General features: G+C 36.5%; 1 protein-coding gene across 3 annotated transcripts in view; it reads left to right on the top strand.

The window, feature by feature from the left end:
• The window catches only part of SH3PXD2A (SH3 and PX domains 2A), a 155,535-nt gene that overhangs the window by 31,856 nt on the left and 99,531 nt on the right, over window positions 1–24,148 (top strand). For all 3 annotated transcript variants that reach the window (XM_072424313.1, XM_072424314.1, XM_072424312.1), the window contains exon 3: window positions 22,988–23,063. In XM_072424313.1, coding sequence (XP_072280414.1) covers window positions 22,988–23,063 — 76 coding nt within the window. The remainder of the gene's footprint in view (window positions 1–22,987; window positions 23,064–24,148) is intronic.

The raw sequence follows: 24,148 nt of genomic DNA, 5'->3' as shown, positions 1-24,148 counted from the left end.
TTTAACATTACCTGTTCTAATTAACTGGCTGCCTTGTAATATGTTTCTGCATTTTGGGCATCCTCTCTGGTCTCTTACTCAATAGTGTTGTCCCATGACACATTGCAAAATATTTGTTTTTAACAATCCTTGACATTGTTTTTAAGCTTGTCTAATTTGAACAATGACTTAAATTTTAACGTGTTTATGTAATTTGGAAAGTAATTTATAGTGTCTTTAAACCTGTAGTTTTCATTAAATTATGAAAATTTAAGTTACACTGACATGGTCCACTAATGTCATCATCAACAAAAACCCTGAGAAATTAAACAACACTATTATGTGGTTGTTGGAAAAAAAGAGGAAAAGGGTTACAGGTAGTTCTCGGGTTACATACAAGATAGGGGCTGTAGGTTTGTTCCTAATTTGAATTTGTATGTAAGTCGTAACAGGTACATTATTTTAATAAATGCAATTAGGACAGATATTTATACACATATTATTAGGCAATGTGGTGTCAATTACTGTTTAAAATCTTCACTGTGAGTTAATCACAAACAAAAAAACTACTTTATGGAGCCCAGACATTCATTAACTTCTGGAGCAAGTTGTGCTTTGATATGCAAAAAGAAACAAGTGCAGAGTTTGTCTTGGTCATTAAAGAGTTACAAGATGCTGTAGATCAGCTTCACTCTTAAGATCCTCACAACCTCTGCTGTGTTTAGCAAAATATTTCTTGGCAGGCCTCTGTCCTGCACACGAGGGAGCAGGGAAGCTTATTGTATCTAGGAGTTGTCCTTGTCGGATGTCCATAACCCAGGGACTACCTGTATTTATTTTTTATCTACAATAAAATAATCAATGTTTTATTACAATTTTATTTAGCAAACTAAGGGACCTATTTATAAAGCTGTAAATGTGATAATGACCATTCACTGTATTTGAATCAATCACTGTAACTGAATATGAAATAATAGCTCACAGACTTTAGAGGCATCAAGGTGCGTACAAGTATATCATCATTGTGATGTGGCATATATATGTGTGTGTATGTATGTATATATATATATATATATATATATATATATATCCAGATGCATTTGTTAAAGTGAAGTGATAGACATATTGGTCTAGAAAATATCTGGAATGGAAGACATTCTCGGTCAGTCTTTTGCAGGAAAAAATAAGCTATCTTCCAGCTGTCCTTATTTAGTGCAATTGTCTTCAGGGCTACTAGGATCCAGCCACTCTGTAATAAGCTGTAAAACATGACACTGGTTTATGCCTGCGCTAATACTATTTAGCTCTGTAAAATGCGAAGTGAAAATTTCCCAGTTGTATAAAGCAGCACATGTAGGATTGGGATGTAGGGCCTTGTGTCAGAGTGATTTGTACTACAAGCAGAGATTCAGGGCAATCCACAGTGCCAAGTACTATTTTATCAGTATATAGTATATGAAGTGTATGTCTTCAATTTAGGGCACGGTGTCAGTTTAATAACATCACAGGTTCACTTAGTATTTTCAGTGAATAATTTGGCAAATAATCTGGAATTCAAGCCCTGATAAGTACTTTCTAAATACTTCTTTTACTGTCAGACATGCTGTAATCGTAATTTGTTGCTATTATAATATGCAATATCAAACTGTCCTGCTTAAACTTGCAAATTACATGTTCTCATCTTTACACTTAATTGTTGGTGAGTTATTCATCCTTCTGAAATTTCAGTCTGTACTTATAAATTGTAGAAAGCCTTTTCTGTTTCTAGGACACTGAAAGCCCAATTCACTAAAAAAATGTTCTTTTTATTTCTGAATAAATTTTGCAGTGGGTAATTTTTTTCTTTTGGGTTTTCATTTGCTGTCTTTAACAATACTGGGGACATTTCCTTTCATTTTATATTATCCTTTTTTAAATGATCAGTCAAGAATTGTTCAGAATAAGGGTTTCCAGAACACATGGTTATAAATACTTTTGGGGATATGGTGTGCATGTGTGTGAATGGAAATCTCCCTAGTTAAGAAGTAGTATTAACCTGGTTTTGGTCTTTTACTTTTTATGACGGGGTACCTAGAAAATGAGTGCACCTATTCTGTGTTAATACAAAGTAAATGTCCACATATAAATATAAACAATTGCAAGCAAATATATAAACACTAGGTGCTTTGATACGGTTCTGATGTCCTTGGGTGCTTAAAGAGGAACTAAACCCATTGATACTCGCCTGTCCCTGTTCTGTTGTAATTACCATCATCTTCTCTCTTCTTCCCTACCCAATTTTGATCTTTGCCCATGTTGATTTGCTGGGCCTGGATGACTTATGTATGTAAGATCATTAATTCCCAGCACACACAAAAGGAATCCGGGATTGCTGGGTATTTCTGGCAACAAATGCTGAGCTGCAAGAATTTACAGCTGGCCAGTGATCAGACAGATAAGAAAAGTTTTTGCAAAAGGACCTCCATCACTTGTCCTTTATTATTATTATTATTATTAAACAGGATTTATATAGCGCCAACATATTACGCAGCGCTGTACCCTTTATGCAATAAATTCACTGAATCACAAATTTGCAAAGTGGGACCACTTTAAAAGCCAGTCTTTGGCCTCAGAGGATACCATGTGAGGAAAGAAAGGGGACTATGAATGAAAGCTTTTAAACCTTTTTTACTTTTGAGTTGGCTACATTTGGGAAGGGTAAAGTTTTTTGTCAGGTTTTCAGTAAAGTCCCTCTTTCTGTTGGGGAGATTCCTACTCACTTCCTGGTAGTAGTCAACAAGTCAGGAAATAATTATCCTCCGATCTAATAGAAATTGTGCAACACAGCTAAAGTTGACTTTTAGTATTAGATATTTAATAGTAGTATGTATCCAAATATTTAGGAGCCTTTGAGATTTAGCTGTATAAGTGCTTAGACAAAAATGACTTCCTTCTTTAAATCTTTCAGATTTGGTGATTGTTTTTGTGATTGCTTTCCACATTCACATTGCAGACAGTATGATGCCATGTCCTATGTTCTATACCGCAGAAAGTCTGAACTTCAACTTGAGATGTTATGAGTCAAATCTGGTAGCAGATCACAGGTTTTAGGATAGTTCCTGATTTATTTACTGATGTTCTTGTTTTGCTAAATGAAATTTGCTAAATTATTAAATACAATCTCGTAGGTTAAATAAAACTTTCACAAACATTTTTATTCAGTTCTAAAAATGTTTATATTTTTAGGTGGTCGTCCAAACATAGGGTTTATAAAACCTATGACTATGGCTTACCACTACTACCTTGGACTAGAACAATAGTTTAAAAGGAAATGAGGGCAAATACAGTAGTGCTGGTGGCTGTACTTGTCCCCCTCACATCCCAGCATATATATCCGCTCTGCTTTTTTAGGGATTTCATTGTATCCCATATAGTGTAGCACACTGATTATTCAAGCTTCTTCCTGTAGGAGGACCCCAAGATGAATAGGAGATTGGAAAGCAGGAAGCTGGAACACCACTGGTAGTGAATGACGTAAATTTAAAAATGGTTACATGAGATCATTGAAAGAAATTACCCAAACATGAACTGAACTCCTAACCTTTTCTGAACAATACAGTGTCTGGCATCATTTCACTAATGTACAGGGGAAAATAATGGTTGGCTGTAGGCAGGTGCTTTTTGTATTCTTATCTGATAAAATGTTTGACTGTAACTATTTTTTTTTCACTGTTACTGTAACCTTCCGGTCTGCTGTATAAAAATACCTTACAGAAAATGTCAAACCTAGCAGAAGCATAATGAGCCTGGAGAGATTAGCTCCATGTGTATTGATTGTGGGTTTCTTAATTTGTATGTTTATTCTGTTCGCTTTATGTTTGTTTATTTTTTGTGAAATATATAAATGTGATGGTGTCATTGCCAATTGTTTTTTAGACTGACAATAGAGCAGATAAGAGAACAGTGTGAATGGTGACATGTCATGGATTCTGAAGCTTGACGCTCAAGGAACTCTAAATTGCCCAAGTCGTCTCATAAATGTTGCTAGCAGGGCATGTGGTGAATCTGAATACTGCATTTGAAGGAAAATGTAATGGGGGGCCTACAATAGTGCAGGGGTGTCAAACGCAGGCCTGCAGGGCAAATCTTGCCCGCACTGTAATTTGGCCCGCAAGAAAATACCAAATGTCTACTAGAGCTGACCCGCCAGTAGAATTAGCATGCACCGCTAATTCTACGATTCCCAGAATGCTGTGCAGGCGTGCCAATCAGGACCCACAAGCGCCCCCTCTTCTGTTGACATTCATTAGTGACTTTCCTCAATTGTAGATGTTTTGTTCAATAAATATCATGGTTGGCCCTCAAACTTTTCATTTTGGCCCACTGTGTATTTGAGTGTGACATCTCTGCAATAGTGGTACCTCCCCCTTGCTGCTTTGTAAGTTTGCTTGTCATACTTATAAAACAAAATAGCAGCTCATGGTTCACTTGTTCTGCAGCTCTTGTAAAATAAACAATGTTCAGGGGTTTTGAATCCTGTGTTGTTATTGCAGAGGGCTTGAACACTAACCGGCTAAATGTATGGCCTAAAATTATGTGTTTTAATTATGTAAAATATATTCAGGTATTTTAAGGAGTGCTTGTGTATATCTGCCAGGGACCTTCAAAGACAATTTTTTTTCTTTGCCCAAAACAAAAACAACCCCATGAGTTCTAAATAAAGAACTGCACACTGCCAAGACCCCACCCTGGGAGATTATTTGCACTACTCTGCATTTTATTAATTGGCGTTTTAACAAATTCAGACAAGCTCAGCCCTTCCCTTTTTATCTATGATATTTAATTCAGATGTTTAACAGCTCAGCCATCAAAATTAGGCTAAAAATTAAAAATTCCCACATGCTCTACCTCAAAATGTTCCTTACATCAACGCATCTATAAGGAATTTTTTAACCCTGCCTTGATATTTACTACTATAATGTTGGATATAAATATTATGACAAAACATTCTTTTGTTTCATAATAAACATTGTACAGATACTAGGGCACTTTTCCTGGCAGGAAAGTTTGGTTTACTTTGTTTGTGACTTAAGACATGAAGGGCATTGCATTTTCTCAGTCAGTAGGCAGGCTAAAAGTTTCATGACTGAACCTGCTTGTTCTGGGACCTTCACCACTATAAAGGTAAGCAGCTTGAAAATTCAATATGTGAATTTTGATTAGAAAAGCCATCTAAATATAGTTAACCAAACTCCAAGTGAGTGGGAAAACTAGGGAATGCAAATAGAAACTTTACACACATATATAGAAAGTATGTTGTAAACTCGTATGAATTACACTGTATTTAATTATATCTTGTGTCTGTGGGTTTTGTTTTTGATGGATGAGGTAGAAACACATAATGTAGAAATCGGAGCTTCAACAAAACAGCGTAGGCTACTGGTACACCATTATTTTTTCCTATTGTCAATTTTTCTTACTTTTCATTTTATTTGGCACCTGTTGAGCATTTTTGCATTTATTTTGTGTATTTTTAGAATCTAATTACCATCTTTTGTTTTGTGTCACCCGTCCTTCTCTGACATACTTCCTTTTGTATAAATTAAATTAGCTGTTTATTTCTAGTTCAAGTTACACCCAAGAGAAGGTGTGTTTTAGACTGAAAAAGCATAATTACCCAGGGTGTCACTAATTGTGATTTCCGACTTTGATATTGCATGTTCAAGCAGTATATAGTAACAGTATAGGTAATGTATGGAAACTACTGATGTGGTGGATGAAGGGAGATACACATGTAATCATTGAGCAGATGTGCTGTTGCCCCCCAATTCGGGATTATCATGGAAAAGAAACATGGAAGAACATTGGCTAGGAAATGGAAAGATGTAAGTTAAATAAAATAAGCTTATTTGCAAAATGATACCAGCGATGTTAGGACAGCTGAAGCCTTGATCTGAACTTGCAATCCAACATTTACTTTTGATGTATACTTCCAAAAAGATAAAAAAAACAATCAGGCAATTTGTTGTGACAGGATGACAATTTAAACTTTTTATTTCACCTTTTTATTATATTGCTTGTAGAGATGAGTAGAAATTGTTTATTATATATAATATTGTACATAAATGAGGTTTGCATCTAAATGCAGCTCATACCCTAATTGCTGACTTCTTTCAGACATACCTTCTTAAATAATAGTGACCTTCCCAGTATCTCAGATCAATCTGCTGAGTCTCCGTCCGTGTTGGGAACAATGTTTACAAGTTTAAACAATGAGAAAATTTTAGCTTTGGAAAGTAAGTTGAGCAGCTCTGACAATAGCGTTACTCAGTTGCTTTATTTAGCAATCAAGATATTTTTTTAACGTCACATGCCCTTTCAAAGGAGAAAATCATAAGACATTTAACTTTTTTGTGGCAATCTTAGATTCAGAGTTATTTCATTTACTGGTCTATCAACTGCTTGGCCGTACACCTAGGGGCTGATCGATAAAACAATGGACTCACTGCCATACAGTACATTTTAAAGCACAGGGCTATACTTTATTAATATGCGTTAGGAGGTCACACATGATAGGTAATTATTATTATTACTATTACTTAATTTACCAATTACCCTAATTGCATGTTTTGGGGATATGGGAGGAGTGCCCTGAAGAAAACCACACAAACACAGGGAGAATTTACAAACTCCATGCAGATAGTGTCCTGGCTGAGATTTGAACCTGTTATTCAGTGCTGCAAAAGCCAGAGTGCTAACCACTAAGCCACCGTGCTGCTAGGTAATGTGACAAGAATGCTATAGAGACCACTCCAGTATAAGGTCATCATGTCACATTACCTAGCATCATGATGTGATGCAGAAAAACATCAGGTCCCCTATCCTGACAGACATGGCTTTGAGGTGTTACAGCTGTAAAAATCAATGTGGATAGTTCCACATTCAAATCCTCTGGCAGGTTAAATGGCTCGATAAATGTATATCATCTGTGTATTTTGCAGTTTGTCAACAGTTTTTCTGTACTTGACAAAAGTGCAATGACATGACTACTGTAATGTGTGTGTGTGTGTGTGTGTGTGTGTGTGTGTGTGTGTGTATTATATATATATATATATCTCACAAGTCTATTAATTACATGCAAAGAAACTGTGTGTTGACGTTACCTGTGGCTTCACGACTCACCAAATTGTGTGATATCACATTTAAAATACATTAAAAAAGGAATACTTTTCCATCTTCTAGCTGGTCAGACACACAGCATCCATAGGGAGAGGTATGACAGAGTGACCATAAATTATAAGAGGCTCAAGCAAACCACCCTTCATGAACATTATAACAGACTGAGCTGGTCACCATGAATATCATTTAGGGTGAACTTACGGCATGAAAACCTGAACCTTGGAAGGATTGGCAGCCTTTTGCTCGTAAAGAGTTTCAAAAAGGAGTATTCTAGAAGCAGCAAACAACTTTAGTTTGTGGTTAAACCATTACAGTGTATCTAAAGGGGGTAATAAAATTTGGCATGGATTTGGTGACAGGAATACCAGAGAAATTAGCACAACACATGGGGGATAAATTAACAAACTGTGAACGTGACAGTAACTATTCACTGATAGAACATCTATTACCGTCATTTAAAACAATTATACCTGGAAGATTTACTTAAACTTAATTGGCGAGTATCAGATTCACTTTTTTTTTTTTTTTAATAAATATACCTCAAAGTTTGTCATTGTTTAACTCAAGGAACAGAAGACTTCCTGCGAGCAAGAAATTGTAGCCCTTTCATTGTACTGCAGAAATAAACATCACTTCCTTCTTAGTATAGTTTGCATTACTTTGCCACAGCTGTGAAACAGACTTCGTTTTGTACAGTGTTGAATTTGTCAATAGTATTATTGAGCTGAGCTGCTCCGAAACTATTTGCTGAGCTGTCATTTTATAAGGAATTTGTGCTTTTTATACCCCGTGCCTTTTATGATTTTCATGAAATTTAAAAGAATAGAAACTGCTCTATATACCTATAAAACTCTATGCAAATCCTTTATAAAATATTGGATGTTAAGGAAACTACACCAAGCAACAGTTTGGTTATCTGTATCATGCCCTTATCACAGCAGTGCATTGGTATTCATCTCCGGTCCTTGCATATCATAAGTCATGTGCTTCACGCTTCAGTAGGATCACAGCTGTTTCAATTAGCAGTAATCTATAACGACGACACTCTTACATCTAACAGTTTGAAAAGAGATAAAAATAAATATGACATTGTTTCCAGAGTACTGGATTGGGTAACGCTGCATTAGTGTTAGGCTAAGTACATACGTGCAATAATTGTCATTGGTAAGGATTTTTCACGATCCTTTCACGATGCATGGACAATGCTGTACATACAGCACCGCTCTGCTCTATGGAAAAGGCAGGGGGAGAATGACGGAGTGGCACCCCGCTGCAATCTCTCCCCCTTCACTTTTATTACGTTGTCGACCATCGTCCGTGAATCTGCCAGGATGGTCGTTCGGACGATGGACAGCGAGCACTGTACACACACCAGATTTTTGTCCAATATCGGCCCTGAGCTGATTATCAGATGAGAACAATTGCATGTGTGTACCTAACAACAGTGGCCTTATATTTCTACCTATCATTGTTTAGGTAAGTGCTTCTTTATCTTTTTACCCTTTTACATTAGCTAGTGGGAAGAATGTCAACGTTACAGGTCAAACCGATCATTGGTGTCAGTTAAACTGACCTGAGAAATACAAATTGCTTCAGGAACCCTGGTTAACACACACTGGTATTGGGGTAGAATAGACCAAATTACAGTATATACAGTAACACAAGATGTCATCTATTTGGCCTTTAAATCTACTTTGAAATACTTATGGATGCCAAATTTAATTGCCTGATTTTTATTATTTTTGGCAAGATTGGTCAATCTGATTTCTTTGAAGTACCTAACATCTCTTTGCTAATAACTAGGTAAGGAAATATTGTGCCATACATTTTTGTGAACCCTGTCCAATTGCATTAGATCCCCACCCCGCCCCCCCCGTGATACTCGTGTACTCTCCTAGTTACCTACACACAGGCTCGCTTAGAAAATATTTATGTTTTAGAGATGTCACAGTCCCTGTCAACATTCACATAATGGGGCAGATTTACTAAAGCTCCCCAAGGCAGGGGAGGATACACTCATCAGTGAAGCTGGGTGATCCAGCAAACCTGGAATGGATTTTCTAAAAGTAATTTGCCATTTGTTAGCAAATGTTTTCAATCATGCACCAGATCCATTCCAGGTTTGCTAGATCACCCAGCTTCACTGATGAAAGTGTATCCTCTCCAGCCTTGGAGAGCTTTAATTAATCAGGGCCCAACACCTCCAAATCTGCTGTTTGTGTGTCCTTCATTGTCTGTATTACAAAATTTCTGGTGACTCCTCGAGTAGATAAAGATGGTCTGTCTATCCTCAATATAAAGATTTGTTATGCCGCCCCAAAATTAATCTATTGGTATGTAGAAGAATGACAGAGAAAGACAATGGGGTTTGTTTGGCAATAAAAATACTTATACATAAATACATATTATGAGACACTGATCATTGTGTGGTACACATATATACAAAATATATGACTTGTTGGGCTAGACATAGTATCCCTAATAGCAAAAGTTGCGAATGGACTAGCGTCACATATCCCGACCCATTTCGCCTGTTGGCTTCCTCAGGGGATTTATGGAGAGTGCTATTTGCAAGTTATGGTGGATTGAAAAGACTAATACTAGGAATGTCGCAAAGGTAAGTATATATGTGTGATCACTATGAGGTCTTTGTTTAAAAGTGTTGAAAAAGTAACCATGCTCTGTGCAGAGTTCGGCAGACTGAGGTTCTTCTATTCACAGCACAGGTTATTTCCCCCATTAAGGATTTATTGGGGATGACCGATCTATGTTTTGTATATATGTGAACCACACAATGGTCAGTGCCTCATAATGTGTCTTTAGATCCCATCTTTAATACATTTTATATTGCCAAAAAGCCCTCCTTCTCTTCACTCTTCTATATACCAATAGACTCCTCAACAAATACATCTCTTTAAACCAAACTATTACTTCTTACTATGAATAAGTCTGTTTCTTTTTTCTTTTAATTCATTTTTTGCTCCCTATCACTATTCAGTTCAGTGCACATAATTTAATAATTGTCCAACCTTTGTCCCTATTGGAGAAGAGTAAACTAAAAAATGAAACCCAAAAGCCTTTATAAGGGAATTAGAAATACTAGGGGCCACACCACATGTCTTTCCTATTACTAATATTTATATTTCCTTGGCATGGTTTAAACCTCACTTGGTGGAGAGAACTTCAAAGGCTTTTCTCTACCATGTGAAATCTTTACAACACCACTTGAACAAGCTGGGAAACCTACTGCAGTGTTGAAACAGCCACGGTCACATCACTGCACCTGTCAAGCATGTTGTGCTTATAGGTTGGGGGGTGTCAGTGTTTTTTGTCTTTCTGAATCCTAGTGCACATTTAACCCAGTTGGAGAGAGTTCCAGCACATTAACAATAATGAGAGTATAAAAGGAGGTAATGCTATAAACACAGCCAAAGTAAAGAAAAAGTTGCTTCATTGAGAAATAATCATTCACATCTGGGAAAAATATTAAATATTTTTTTTCATAAACTTTAAGCCGGTGAGAGCCATGTAATATCCATTAAGCTGCCTTTCCTGGCTGCATTGTATTTTTTGTTACAATTGGTAATCATAACAATGTGTTATTGGGTTACTTTAATGGAACTTACAACTAGATTTAGGTGTTAGAATTGATGGGTAATAAAGACAGTTGTGATTAAATGTATGTTTATCAAGAAGTTAGTGTGTGGGGGGTTGGCAACTGGGTTTAAAGCGGAAGGGTAACCTGCTTATCTTTTGCCTTTACTGTTTCTTCTTTCTTCCTAAGTAACAAGCCAAATAAAGGGGTGACTAAATTGTGTTATACTCTATGTTCCCTATTTCATCACAGTCACAATCCATCTTTTTCCTTCTCTGCCTTGTTACGCTCTTCGGCCATCTTGATATTGATGCATGGGGGTTCATTCAGCCCTGGCAACCGCAGGGGAATTAGAATTTATGGAGTACCCCGCCAACCAACACTGATTTTGACAGCAGAAATGAGATATCAGGCAGTTAAGAATACCTGCCTGATCACACATTTTTAAAGTGACACGTAAACTTTTTTTTTCATTACATATTTTATTTTAGACCCCAGATATCATCAGGGGATGTCTCTGTGCTTCTCTATGCCATGACGATCACAGCTGGTGGGAGGGTTTAGCAGGGTACAGTAATACATAACTTCCTGAAAATATCACAGCACCTTTTCTTTTTACTTTTTTCAAGAACCCTCAGCACTGATGTAGGCAGTGTGCTAGCTCCTAGGATTAATGCAAATATCAAAATGCTTCATTGGATTGATTTATTCTGGAGGAGTGGGCATATTCTAGGCAGGTTGTATTTGCATTTCCTTTCAATGAAGCGCAAAACTCATCAAGCCTCATTTTTATACCACTAACTGTGACCCTTTCACAAGAAATCGGTGAGCATTATTGACTATGCAGTTTATTCCTTCTACACCTAACACTCTGTGCCCAGGGTATTGCCCACACATGATGATGATTCTTCTTTATTGACTAAACTAAAATCCAGTGAATGAGGAGAATGCCAGGGACCATAGCAATTCAGAGAAATAGGCTAAAATATGCTGGATGTTCCTCAGGTAGAAAAGAGCCTTACAATACTTTGACTTCTGATGCACACTGTTAGAAACTCAACTGTGTGCAGCAAGTTTAGAGAAAACATTTACAGTATGGTAGAGAAGTCTATGCGAGGCTGGAGTTCAGCTTTAAACTGTAAAGTAAGGGCCATGTTGCATCATGGAAGCAGCTGGGTCTCTAAAGTGAATAATGCTGTGTTCCTTTACCAGCGTCCCTTCTTGGCCAAACCTTTGCACAACAAATAGGGATCAGAGACGCCTTGCTGGTTTGCCAGAGAGGTATTGATCACTTGGTGGTGGTAATCATAAGTTTTGTTTTTTTTTTGTTTTTGTTTTTTTTTTTATATCTTATAACATGCCTGCTATAGAATGTTTGTTTTCATGTGTGCATTTTTTCTTTTTTTTGCAGTTGTTTGTATCTCATTGTTGTCAGCCTCCCTGCCTAATGAACAACTACAGGAGTAAAATTACAACCGCGTAAAAAGTACAGTGTTTAGTTAAGCAATTGCTGTATTTACACTGCCCTATTAGACTCGAAATTTTAAATCCAAGTAGCTAGAAACATTTGATTAATTGCAGATAAACACCATAAGGTCAGACTACACATGTGTACATTTAGTTCAGATAAATTACATGGCTAAAAACAACCTACCTAAATATGTTCTAGTTCGATGTATTGTCAGCAGGGAAGGGGTTAAGCAATTTCTTCATCCTATGGGATCCCCAGATCCCCCCACATCCAAGGAGGACCTGTGAAACTCTATAACCATCTGGATGCAGTTAGACTGCTAGTTAAGATACATACAAGATCTGACCAAGGTTTCTTGAGGATAAATTACAAACTACCTACATCAGCTCCTTTTCTAATGAAATTGGAAACAGCCTACCAATTAACTATTTATTTTCTTTTCTTACATTTTAATATTACATGAAATGCCAGATATTTGCAGTTTCACCATGTTGATTGTAATGTTATCCAACCTTTTTTTCCCTTTTATGCTGGGTGGTTCCATGTATTCATAGTCATGTTACTAACAGTATTAGAAGGGGCTCACAATAGAATGTCTCTACCATACTCCTAGTCTAATGTTCCTAATATAGTGGAAGGTCATTTTTTTGGGTGGAAACCCATTTCATCTACCAGTGTCTTTTTGGGATATGGAAGGAAACCTGAGGGCCTGGCGGAAACATAGCTAAGTAGGCTTTCTTTTTGGGTTTAAGTCTGTTCTTGTTAAATTAATTAGTACAGTGCAATAAAAAATCATATTGCACACTGGATGGTCAAAAGTTATAGGAAAAGTTTACACTGCCCAGCTTGCCCAAAGCCAGCAAACTGTTTTTGCTCCTAGTGTAGTCTCAATAATAGCTGACAGAAAATTGTTCTGCTGTTGTTCTGGTAAATATATTCATAATGCTATCTATAATTCTGTTCATTCATACTTAGAATTACTTCAGTTCATCTACACTTTGCTATTAGGCAGTTAAAATGATTTTAAAAATATATATAGGTAATATATTTTGGCTGATTGCTTTTATTTCAGCTTTAAGCTAATTAAATGGTAGGACATGCATGTACATGGAGCTTCTGTCTCATTTACTTTCTTTTAAAAATGGTCAAATTGACATATTGACCTATCTGAAGGTGTCTAGACCCTAGTCAGATTGAATTTCCATTATCTGAGGCCTCATGGTTGACTTGTTTACATGCTCTCCGGTTACTTATTTCTGGAAGCAAAGTAGGACAGTTTAGCTACTTATAATAAAAAGCATTTAAGTATAAATTTCTCAGAGCTTATGCACATTGTCACAAGCAATTACCAATCTTCATATCTTTTGATTAAATTTGTCTTCTTTTAACTGCTAATCTCCAAACAAAGCCTGGGGATATTTTCCTTTTCACAGCCTGTCAGGAGTATATACTGATTTAGAGAAGCCTATGATGTCCATGGTCACAGTCCTCTCCTTTTCTCTACAGGAATAAATGATGTCCCTGCAACATAACCTTAGTGGTGCAAGTAGAAATGAGGCCACATACTGAATGTCAAATTTAGAGAAAAAGTCTGAACCTGGTCATATGGGACTTTATTTCACTTTCCTGTATAGCTATTTTACATGTTCTCGATTTACAGATTTATTCACCCAAGTGCCGCAGTTAATTCACCTTTGTTTTTTTATGGTGGAGTTCTTATAAACTGATATGGGCAGGCCATCTTTCAGTATAATAATCCTCAGTGCACTCCTGAGTAACTTAATGTTAGGTCTAAATGAGAACGTTGCACATAAGCCAGAAACACGTCTCAGCCCTGGGTTGAAGGCCTACAGCTGGAACTTATTCTATTTAAAATGTTCATCCTGCTGACTGCCATACAAAACTCCCACAAGGATATTACAGGATATCTGTTACATGCTCAGCTGTAAACGTCCTTATACTGTAACCGATGAGGCTCCTCTCTGAACTTTTCTTAATCACATCCACTTCAGTGATTTAACTCAAAAGACTGATTTCAGACTGACTTAATCATTTTCCCATGAATAAATACTGTTTGCAGAATTTAGGGGTGATCGTTCTTTGTTGTAAAACCTGTGTCGTATGACTGTTTGCTGCTTTCTTTTTTTACAGTACAGAAGCAGCATTTTCAAAAAAGGTATTAATGTGGCCATAAACTATTTTGATATTTTGTATATGTTGTACAATTGTCAGCATGATGTTAAATAGAACCTGACAGGATTTTTCTCACCAGTATGGCAATGAGACATGCAACTACAGACAGAACATGTGTTGGTGCACTGGTTTGCCATTCATTGATATTGACACCTAAAATTTAGCTTAGAAACACACTGACGCACAAATTGCCATGCAATAAAATGTGCAGCATGTACCAAAAAGGGTCTGTTTCATGCAGGGTTGTTGCAAATTTTGCTACTGATCCCATTGTATAAGTATTTCTGCTTCTTCTTGGAAAAATACCAGCATTAGGACTCCTTGATTTTTCCAGATTGGCTCCAACAGCTGTTTTTCTGCAAATTGTCTGGGGCAGTAAGTTATCAGTCAAACTTTATTTATGTGAACTTTACCAATTGAATTGTGGTTTTCAGAACAGAAATTCAAAGACTTTCAGGAGTACAGAAAATGCAAGTGAGCACTTTTCTTGATTTTACAGGCACAGTGTGTTTTATAGTGTATTATACAGTTACAAACTGCTTTGTTTCTTGCTTCTCTCTTTCCTTTAAGGAAATTACAGTGATTTGGCACAATGTAATCATTATAGAGAAGGGGGGCTTGTTACAGATGAGTTAAAACGGTTCCTCAACTGTGTTCCTGAAGGGCCACATACAGGTCAGGTATTGGTATTAAACGAGTCGTACTCTGACGTCCATTCCTTTATTTACTGCCTATTAGGGAAATACTAGGGATGTGTATGGATCCCCATCCTCAAGAACTGGTGTTGAAGACCCCTGAATGAAACAATAATTTAGTTATGTATCTTTGTGTTGACAAGTTTTAAGGTACAACTTACATTTCTTAGACCTGGACAATAACCCCCCCCCCCCCCATACAACGCTAAAGGTTTAATATGGACTTTTTTGGTAATATGGTACAGCATATTTCTATGTTTTCTCTCTAGCATTAGAATTGTTGCTTTATTTGCCCTTTAGGATGTAATGTTGTAATATAAGATACTGTTGCATAGTCTAACTGGCTTTCCAGTCCTTAAAGAAAAATGTCCTTTTCGATATATCTTCTACATCAATCAGCGTAACTAATGGCAGTCTCTATTATATGTTATTTCCCACAGTTGACTATTTTGAGAACATCCTCTTATTTTCAATTTGAAACAATTGGTTTGATTCGGGGCTTAGAAACTTAACTCCAATGTCCATTTTAGACATCCTTCCTAAAGACTTGTCCTGCATCAATTTTTTGAATACCTCGTTCTTCTCCTGAGCTATGGAGTCTGTCGTGAAAGAGAAGTGAACTTTATTTACAATACTTGCCAACATCCTCCTGGCCTTTATAACTTTTATCTTAGGGATCATATTTTTAGAATAGACAATTAATCAATCTATAGCTTGGCCAGGGACTACACAGCCCATATTACTTCCTAAAATGCATCTTTAACCTTGTCATTGCCATAAAGAAACAATATCCATCGGGCATAGGCAATAATCCATTGGCAAGTTGTAAATTAGATATACAGAACATAAAGAAATGTATATTCACTCTCTGCCTGTCAGTCAGGTTAGCCATTTATGTCGTAAAAAAATTATTTTTAAATAACCCTTTTATCCGTAAATTTTTTGGCACTTCCATTTAATAAATCGATAAGAGAATTTAAAAAGAGATATTTCCTTTTTAAGCAGAATAATAGACATGAAAGTTATAAATATGTCAAAATTATATATTTTCCCCAGGATCCAAATGTATCCATAAAATATGAGTTTAAAAAAAGAAGTAAATGACTTTGATAGTTCTTTTGATTGATACTAAAGATTGCGCAAAACAAACCTGCACTCCCTACATAAAGTACTCTAACTCCTGTTGTAGTAACTAATGTTGTGCAATCCCAGTCTATTAGTTTTATTAGGCAATCCCTTTTTTGTATCTTGATGTGCACTTCAACTGGGTGACTTATGAGGATTTTATATATTGTGTAGGAAAATGAGTTTCCCAGCTTTTGTATTCTTTCCATTATAAGGCCATCCCCTTGACAAACCATAACTCTTACAAACTGGAGTTACATTTTCTTGGAATTAAAATGCTTTTATGGATCCTCCCAACATCCTAGAAGTGGAATTTAATCTTTGTTCATATGTTTTTGTCACTATATATATATATATATATATATATATATAGTGACATATATATATTATAGTAAATGGTTTGAGGTAAAAGTAGACCTAAGTTTTTCTTCTCATTTCATGTAATTCTCATAATACATTGCTCTGTTTCAATTATGTTGTAATCTTGTAAAGGTTAATATATTATTACAAAATATATCCCAGTATAAATGGAAAAAGTTACATGGTAATAGGTGTTTTCAGTTGAAGAGTAGAACATTCTCCCTTTAGTGAAATACATGGTTAGATATAACCAATCATATTATAAAGAAAAATGGTAGTGATTAAATTTATAGGCCACGATTGCTGATGGGCTCCTCCAATCCCTGTCCACCCCTCCCCAGAGGTGGTGTCCTGAGTCTTTTTGGCTTTTTTCTCCTCTTTATAATTTAGGCAATAAAACCAAATGCTGACTAATTTGTCTTTAGAAAATCCATGTTTAGTTCTGGGTGTAATAGAACTAAACCTAGTCTATAACTCTCCCCATTTTGTTGTGGGCACTGTCATCTTTCTTCTAATCTTCGGCCACCTTGATTGGCTGGGATGATGAAAATCCTGCACAGGTACATGGCAGTTCATTCAGTCCTGGCAGCTGCAGGGGAAAGTCAAGTGTCATAACTAATTTTTAATGTAACAGGTTCCTGAAAAATGTTCTGGAATACCATGTGTTTAAAAATCTATTATATGGTCGGGGTAATGTTGATGATTCAGACAAATTATTTTTAAAACAAAAAGTGGAAAGATAGTGGCTCTTTATGGCAGAAAATTTTAGTGAGTAATCTTTTTAGTGAGAGTATTTTATAATCTCATGGTTAAACATTGCCATAGCCTCTTTTACCAATTATGTTTCTAAGAAGTAAATGTTTAAGTAATTGAAATAAAAGTTTTTATGTCCTGCTAGACTTATTTTCTGCCATAAAGAGCCGCTATCTTTCCACTATTGGCTCGGCAACCACTCCAGTGGTATTTTCTAACTTTATCACTGCGGGATTGGCTTCCTCTCCTTCTGAAATTATTTTTAAAACTCTAACCCATCTTCCTCATGATGATGACAGTCGTTCATCTCAGGCGACAGTTATCTAGCATGTATACATAGCCTAAAGCTGCGTACACACTTCCAATTTTTATCGTTCAAAATGAACGACGAACGATCGATTGGGCAAAAATCGTTCGTAAAAAAAGTAACCAACGACGCCGACGAACGAGGAAAGTCGTTGGAAATGAACGACCGGACCGGCGGATCGGATTGGACGACGATCGTTGACCATCGTTCGTGTATACGATCGTTCATTGATCGTCCATGGTCTGAGCATGCGTGACGAACGAACGTTCGTTCACTTCCTGTCGTGCACGTCACTCCCTCTATCGCTCAAACGATCGTATCTATTGTGTGTACAATATCTACGAACGATCGTGTCGTTATCTGTATGTGCAGGATCGGTGCTATACGATCGTTCGTAGATATCGTGCAGGATCGTTCGTCGTTCGTTTAACAACGATAATAATTGGAAGTGTGTACGTAGCTTTAGCCTTATGTAGCTTGTTTCCAGCCTCTAGTTTGTACTCCTTCCCCCAATCTAATCTCCATTCTAGCAGTAATGACCACACACCAAATCTAGTTTTGCTATGCATTTTTATGCCACAAGATAGGATGTTTTTGTACCATTGTGTGGAACAGAGGACTGTTTCACAATAGATTAAATGCACGACTATTACTTTTTTAATCATTTCTTATCGGCAGCTAGGCAGGATGAACATAGTATGATGCCCATCTTCTTGCTAACAGTCTACCAACCCTTTGATTATGCTGAGCAGCAGACTGTGGATTTATGATAATTCTTTTCATGGCTTCATTTTTTTTTTTTTTTAAGAAACGTACAATTTGCATTTTATATGCAAGGCAGTAAGCATAATGAACCGTGAATTCAGGTACCTATTTCATTTAGGCTTTAGAGATTTTTTTTTTTTACTAGAAAAGGTTTGCATTTAAACATAAAAAAAAATGTTTTACAGAGAGAAAATATATTGTGCAAAGTGCAGTATTCCATATCAGTCAGTCAGTTTTTATCTGGTTCTTCTGGAATATTGCATTTTAAGCTGCCTTCTGTTTGGTTAGTTCAGATTTATTGGCCTTGTACACATAGGTTGATTATTTCTTTTATTCAGAATTGTGAAGTGAAATCACCCCTCAAAGTTATTTGTATATATTAAATAAAAGTTAGCATGAAGAGTGTCTTTAAAGGTGTTAATAATGCAAAAAATAACTTCCACCTAATTATATTATTATTTTATATAGGCTTTAATATCAAAAATGGCTTTTTTGGGCAGCACTAGTCAAGGACTGGTGTGCATGGGCTTCTCTTGAATATGCGGTTTACTCTTGAAGGATGTTGTTTTTGCTTGTATGTATTTATTGGTCCTACACTCTTGCTTGCTGTAGAAAAATGATTTTGTCTGTTGGGCATCTGTGAGGCCCGGTAAAACATCCAGCACAAATTTATGTCTTGTTAAGCTTAACATCTGTTCTTACATAGAGAGTCCCAATGAAGTGGGTGGTCTGAGGTATCCAGTGTTCCTTACATGTAAGCAGCGTCAAAACACCGTAAAGACATTTTCTGTACAACCTTTACCAAAGTTGGGCATAAATGGAGGGTATGTGTTTAACAACTTCCATTCGAATGCAAGCTTTAATCAGTCCATTTATATTACCAAGAGATATCCATGTAACCTGAAAACAGTGTTTTGGTTCACTTCCAGCTCATTCTGTCTAAAAATACACAAAGGTAAATAAACTGGGAGAGACCAGTGAGGAACATGTGTACAGCACTAGTCCTAGGTTTGACTGCTCTATGTTAACAACTTAAAAAGCAAACATTTCTTACAACCCAGTTTTGTTTATAAATGAACAAATAAACAGAAATATTATGCATGGGAAAAGCTGCAACATTCATTCATGTTACTTAGGACCTAAAATGTATTTTGTACTGTATTTGTGTGTGAAAACATACAATAGAATAAAGGTACATCTACCACCAAGCAAAGCATCTATATCAAAAACTTCTGATGGAAGTCATACACATTTACAACAAACACATACATCCAAACTAGTCCAGAAGAATTATTGAAGTTTTACAACTAGTATGCATTGCACTGTGCACAATACTGTTAGTTTTGTTTATTTTTTTTTTGTTTCAGAGCAAGGGTTCAAATGTGTGGCTTATAATAAATGCATTATGGTTTAAGCTGTGAGTTTTTAGCTAAGACTTCATACAGATATGTAATATTTGTCAATGGACAATCTTTAGTGATTGTTTCCAGCCACAGGAACTAACTAACTATTGTTGTTCTATGGCGAAGGAAGGGCAAGCAAGACGGCCCCACTTCATCCTTCCTAATAGTAACCAATAGTGGTTGTTTGCAATCCTTCATTTACCTTGTAGGGGGATCATTGAACAAAGTCAGATTTTCTGATACTTATGCCTTGCATTGCTCAGCTTCGGTAGAATCTTTAATATCATATTGATATACTGTGAAACATTGTACCTCCTGTTTGACAATTCCTACGAAACTAATTGACATTTTTTCAATGATTAAAATAAATTGGAAGACAAGAGTTGCAAAAAAGACCCAACTTTTGTCCTGAATTGAGTTGTCTGAAATAATTACCATGTTGCACAGAACTTTTTTTTTGAACATTTGATCTGAACATATTACTGGAAGTATCATGTCTCTGAGAAACCGGGTAAAGCCACATGTGTTTTTTTTTTGTCTTTCATATTTAAATAGAGTTTTACTTTTCAATTGCTGATGATTGGATCTTGTGTGGCTGTCTACAACTTGCCCTGCTTATTATATTTGCTCACATGGATGGTAAATTTATGTTAACCATATCAACTGTGCATAAAGTTTTACAGGACATTTTCTTTGGTCTGCTAAATGATCAGATAATTTGGTCACAGTGCCTTAACATCCAAATCATGAAGATTTTACATTTTTTCTCTAAATGTTACTGAGTTTGGGGTGGTCCAGTCTTTAGTTGATAGAAATCTTGTTTGCATGTTTTATTGCTGCAGATAGTATTACTGCTGTAGTTAACTAATATCAGGTTTTTAGGAAAAAAAATACTGATTTCATTTCTAAGGGAATATTTGACTCCAGGATAACACATTTGAGATGTATACTGGTGAACCACAACTACTAGCATGCTCATCTCCTTAGTGACTATCTTAAGGCAATTCCTAAAACCATAAAGCCACAAAATAAGAAACATCTGGTACATATAGACTGTTAAATTCATTAGGCTCTACCTTACTTGCCTATGATGTTTAATTTGGCAGTAAAAGCGATGAGAAATTAGTGATGTGAATGCAGTGAAGCTGACCCAGACTGGCTTGTGCCCTAGTTTGAACTTGTACATTTTACATCATTTTGTCTGTAAGTTCAGTTCTGTTACTAAGAAGAAGCAACAATGTAGTACTCTATTTTGGAAAAGCTTTAGTATTACACAGATAAGTTAAAATGTACCACCAAAAATGCAAATTAAAAAAAATCTCCTTGCTTGTTTTTCTAGATTTTAACTTAGCTATTTTTAACATTTATAAACTTAAAACTGCAATAGTGAGCAAATATAATTTGCACCTATGATGTCCTCAAAGGGCTCAGGTTTTCTTTTTTTAATCACATACTTTTCCCTAGTTTATTAGGTAAAACTGAATTCTGGGTTAAAAATATATCTTCATTCTAATCTTCCCGCTTCCTAAGTCATTGGGCCTGATTTATTAAAGCTCTCTTAAGCTACGTACACACTTCCAATTGTTATTGTTGGTAAACGAACGACGAACGATCCTGCACGATATCTGCGAACGATCGTATGGCACCGATCCTGTACATACAGATAACGACACGATCGTTCAAAGATATTGTACACACGATAGATGCGATCGTTTGAACGATACAGGAAGTGACGTGCAGCACAGGAAGTGAGCGAACGTTCGTTCACCGCGCATGCTCGGACCATGGACGATCACTGAACGACCGTACACACGATAGATGGTCAACAATCGTCGTCCAATCCGATCCGCCGGTCCGGTCGTTCATTTCCAACGACTATCCTCGTTCGTCGGCGTCGTTGGTCACTTTTTTTACGAACGATTTTTGGCCAATCAGTCGTTCGTCGTTCGTTCGTCGTTCATTTCCAAGGATAAAAATTGGAAGTGTGTACGCAGCTTAAGACTGGAGAAGATACACTTTCATCCGTGAACCTGAGTGATCCAGCAAACTTGGAATAGATCTGGTTCAGGATTTAAAACATTTGCTAATGAAAAGCAAACAGATGAACGTGTATCTTCTCCAGCCTTGGAGAGCTTTAATAAATCAGGCCCATTGTGTGTAAAAAGAGTTTGAACTGGTACAGTGTTGTTCTGGTACAATGTCTAGTGTTTTTGTCTAGTCATTGGTTTGAGACTGCCAACATTTTGAACTTTGTAAAAATTAAGCCTCGTTCAAAAATTCATAATTTAAAATTCATAATAATCTGACTAAAAAAAAAGAAGAAGCAAATTCTTATTGGTAATAAACAACATTTCCCCTATCTTGCATATGCTTGTCTCTGTCATACAATGCCACCAACCTGAGGAGATCACTGCTCAACAAAGAAATGCAGATTCCCATCAATTAGGATACAAGTTTTAGGCTGCAGAAGCAAGGGTTTCTACCCTGATAATACCCACACATGACACAGAGACTATATGACTGAAAAGTCAAAAAGCTGTAGGGGGAGGACCAGGGACATAACTAATCAGCGGTGGAGGGATTGATAGTACTTGTATTGTAGCCTATCAATGATGAAATGAGATGAGCTCAGGATACCTGCTTTAGCTTCTATTCCCTCTTGTATGTGGGACTAAAGCTGCGTACACACCTGCAATTTTTCTCGTTGGAAAGGATCTGTCACGATCCTTTCCAACGAGAAAAGACTGCACGATGCATGAACGATGCTGTACATACAGCACCGTTCATGCTCTATGGAGAGGGCGACTGTACACACGGCAGATTTTCGCCCGATAATTGGCCGATACCGATTATCGGGCGAGAAAAATTTGCCGTGTGTACGCAGCTTTAGACTGTTACTCTTTATGACCCTGGAGAACTATCTACCGCTGTGGAAGAAAAATATGCATGGCTTGAACTCAATGTTAAATTTATTACAAAAAAAATAAAAGAATAAAACAATAAAAAAAAAAGCTTGAATATGACGACTGCAAAACCTGAAGGAAACAAATAGAAAAGTATCTGATTAAAGCCTAATATAAAATCCCTAAGCAATGTTTTAACTGTTATCATATAGATGATTCTTGCGTAGTAACAGTATATTTGTCTTTGTTGCCTAATACTATTCTAATTGTTTTATTGCAGATGCAAGTTTTGGATAAGTTTCCCAATGAAGCTGGACAGAAAGATCCAAAGCAAAGAATTATTCCTTTTCTTCCAGGTAAGTTTTGCTCTACTGCAAGTCTGTAGAAAACTCTGAAAGGAACCAATGTTTGCTGTATGTTAAGTGGGAGGTTTATAGGTCTCTGCGGGGGCACTCCTTATTGAATGCAATTTCTTTAGAAGGGGCCGGAGTCTTTGTTGTCTCTAAAGATTTTTGCCATTGGGTTGATTCATCTGTTAGTTTTTTTTCAGCATCATCCATGTGTAGACTACTTTAGAGTTATGTAGTTATTACGTCACAGGATGTGAATCACACAATGCAGGATTACTGCACAGTCAACTGGACAAGAGTACATTTAAATGAAGGATGTGAATAATGCCATGTCCTGCTGCACCACCCTGACAAATGACACCTGTGTGTCAGCTATTACAGTTGGTATTTTCCAGCCTGCTAAAGAAAGCTTATAGCAGGATGTGTTATCAGAACACAGAGTGTATCCATACTGTATTGTTGCCGTAAACTTTCTCACCAAAATGAATACTCAACCCTTGTCAGTGGGAATCCCTAGAACACTGATGTCATTTGGCAAGCGCTATATTTAAATGGTCTACACCCTGTGACTTTTGTATTTCATTCTGGCATACAGTAAAAACATGATACAGAGAAATCTTTCTCTTTTGGTCCCTCTGGATTCCGCTCCACAGAAACCTTCTTACTGCTGCCAAGAAAATTTTCTTTTGTTTTCTTACTTCTCTTTTGTTTCCTTAAGTTTTGAAACACATGTCTTGCCAATTAAATGATCCACTCTTGTGTTTAATGAATTTAAGCACACTCCACAACCACTGCAAGTTTTATTTCTTTGAATGTTTTTCTTTGAGAGCTTTTTTCCCTAAAATACCAAATAATTGATTCATGGTAAAATATTATTTGCATTCAAATATATTCCATATAGCTCCACACGGTTGTCTGTATTTGCGCATATGCATGCCCAATTTTTAGCATTCACCAGTATTTCCTGAAATCTGAATGACACTATTCCTTAATGGGAAATTTTGGCCAGGTAGATTTTTATGTATCTAAACGGCACATTACATTTGCCTTTTGTTATTGTTTGCTGTTTAGATGAATTTTAAAGTGATTTA

Source organism: Pyxicephalus adspersus, chromosome 10 (genome assembly GCF_032062135.1).
Source record: "Pyxicephalus adspersus chromosome 10, UCB_Pads_2.0, whole genome shotgun sequence".
Lineage (NCBI taxonomy): Eukaryota > Metazoa > Chordata > Amphibia > Anura > Pyxicephalidae > Pyxicephalus > Pyxicephalus adspersus.
Note: the sequence above shows the minus strand (reverse complement) of the source record. Positions and strands in the feature narration are given on the sequence as shown.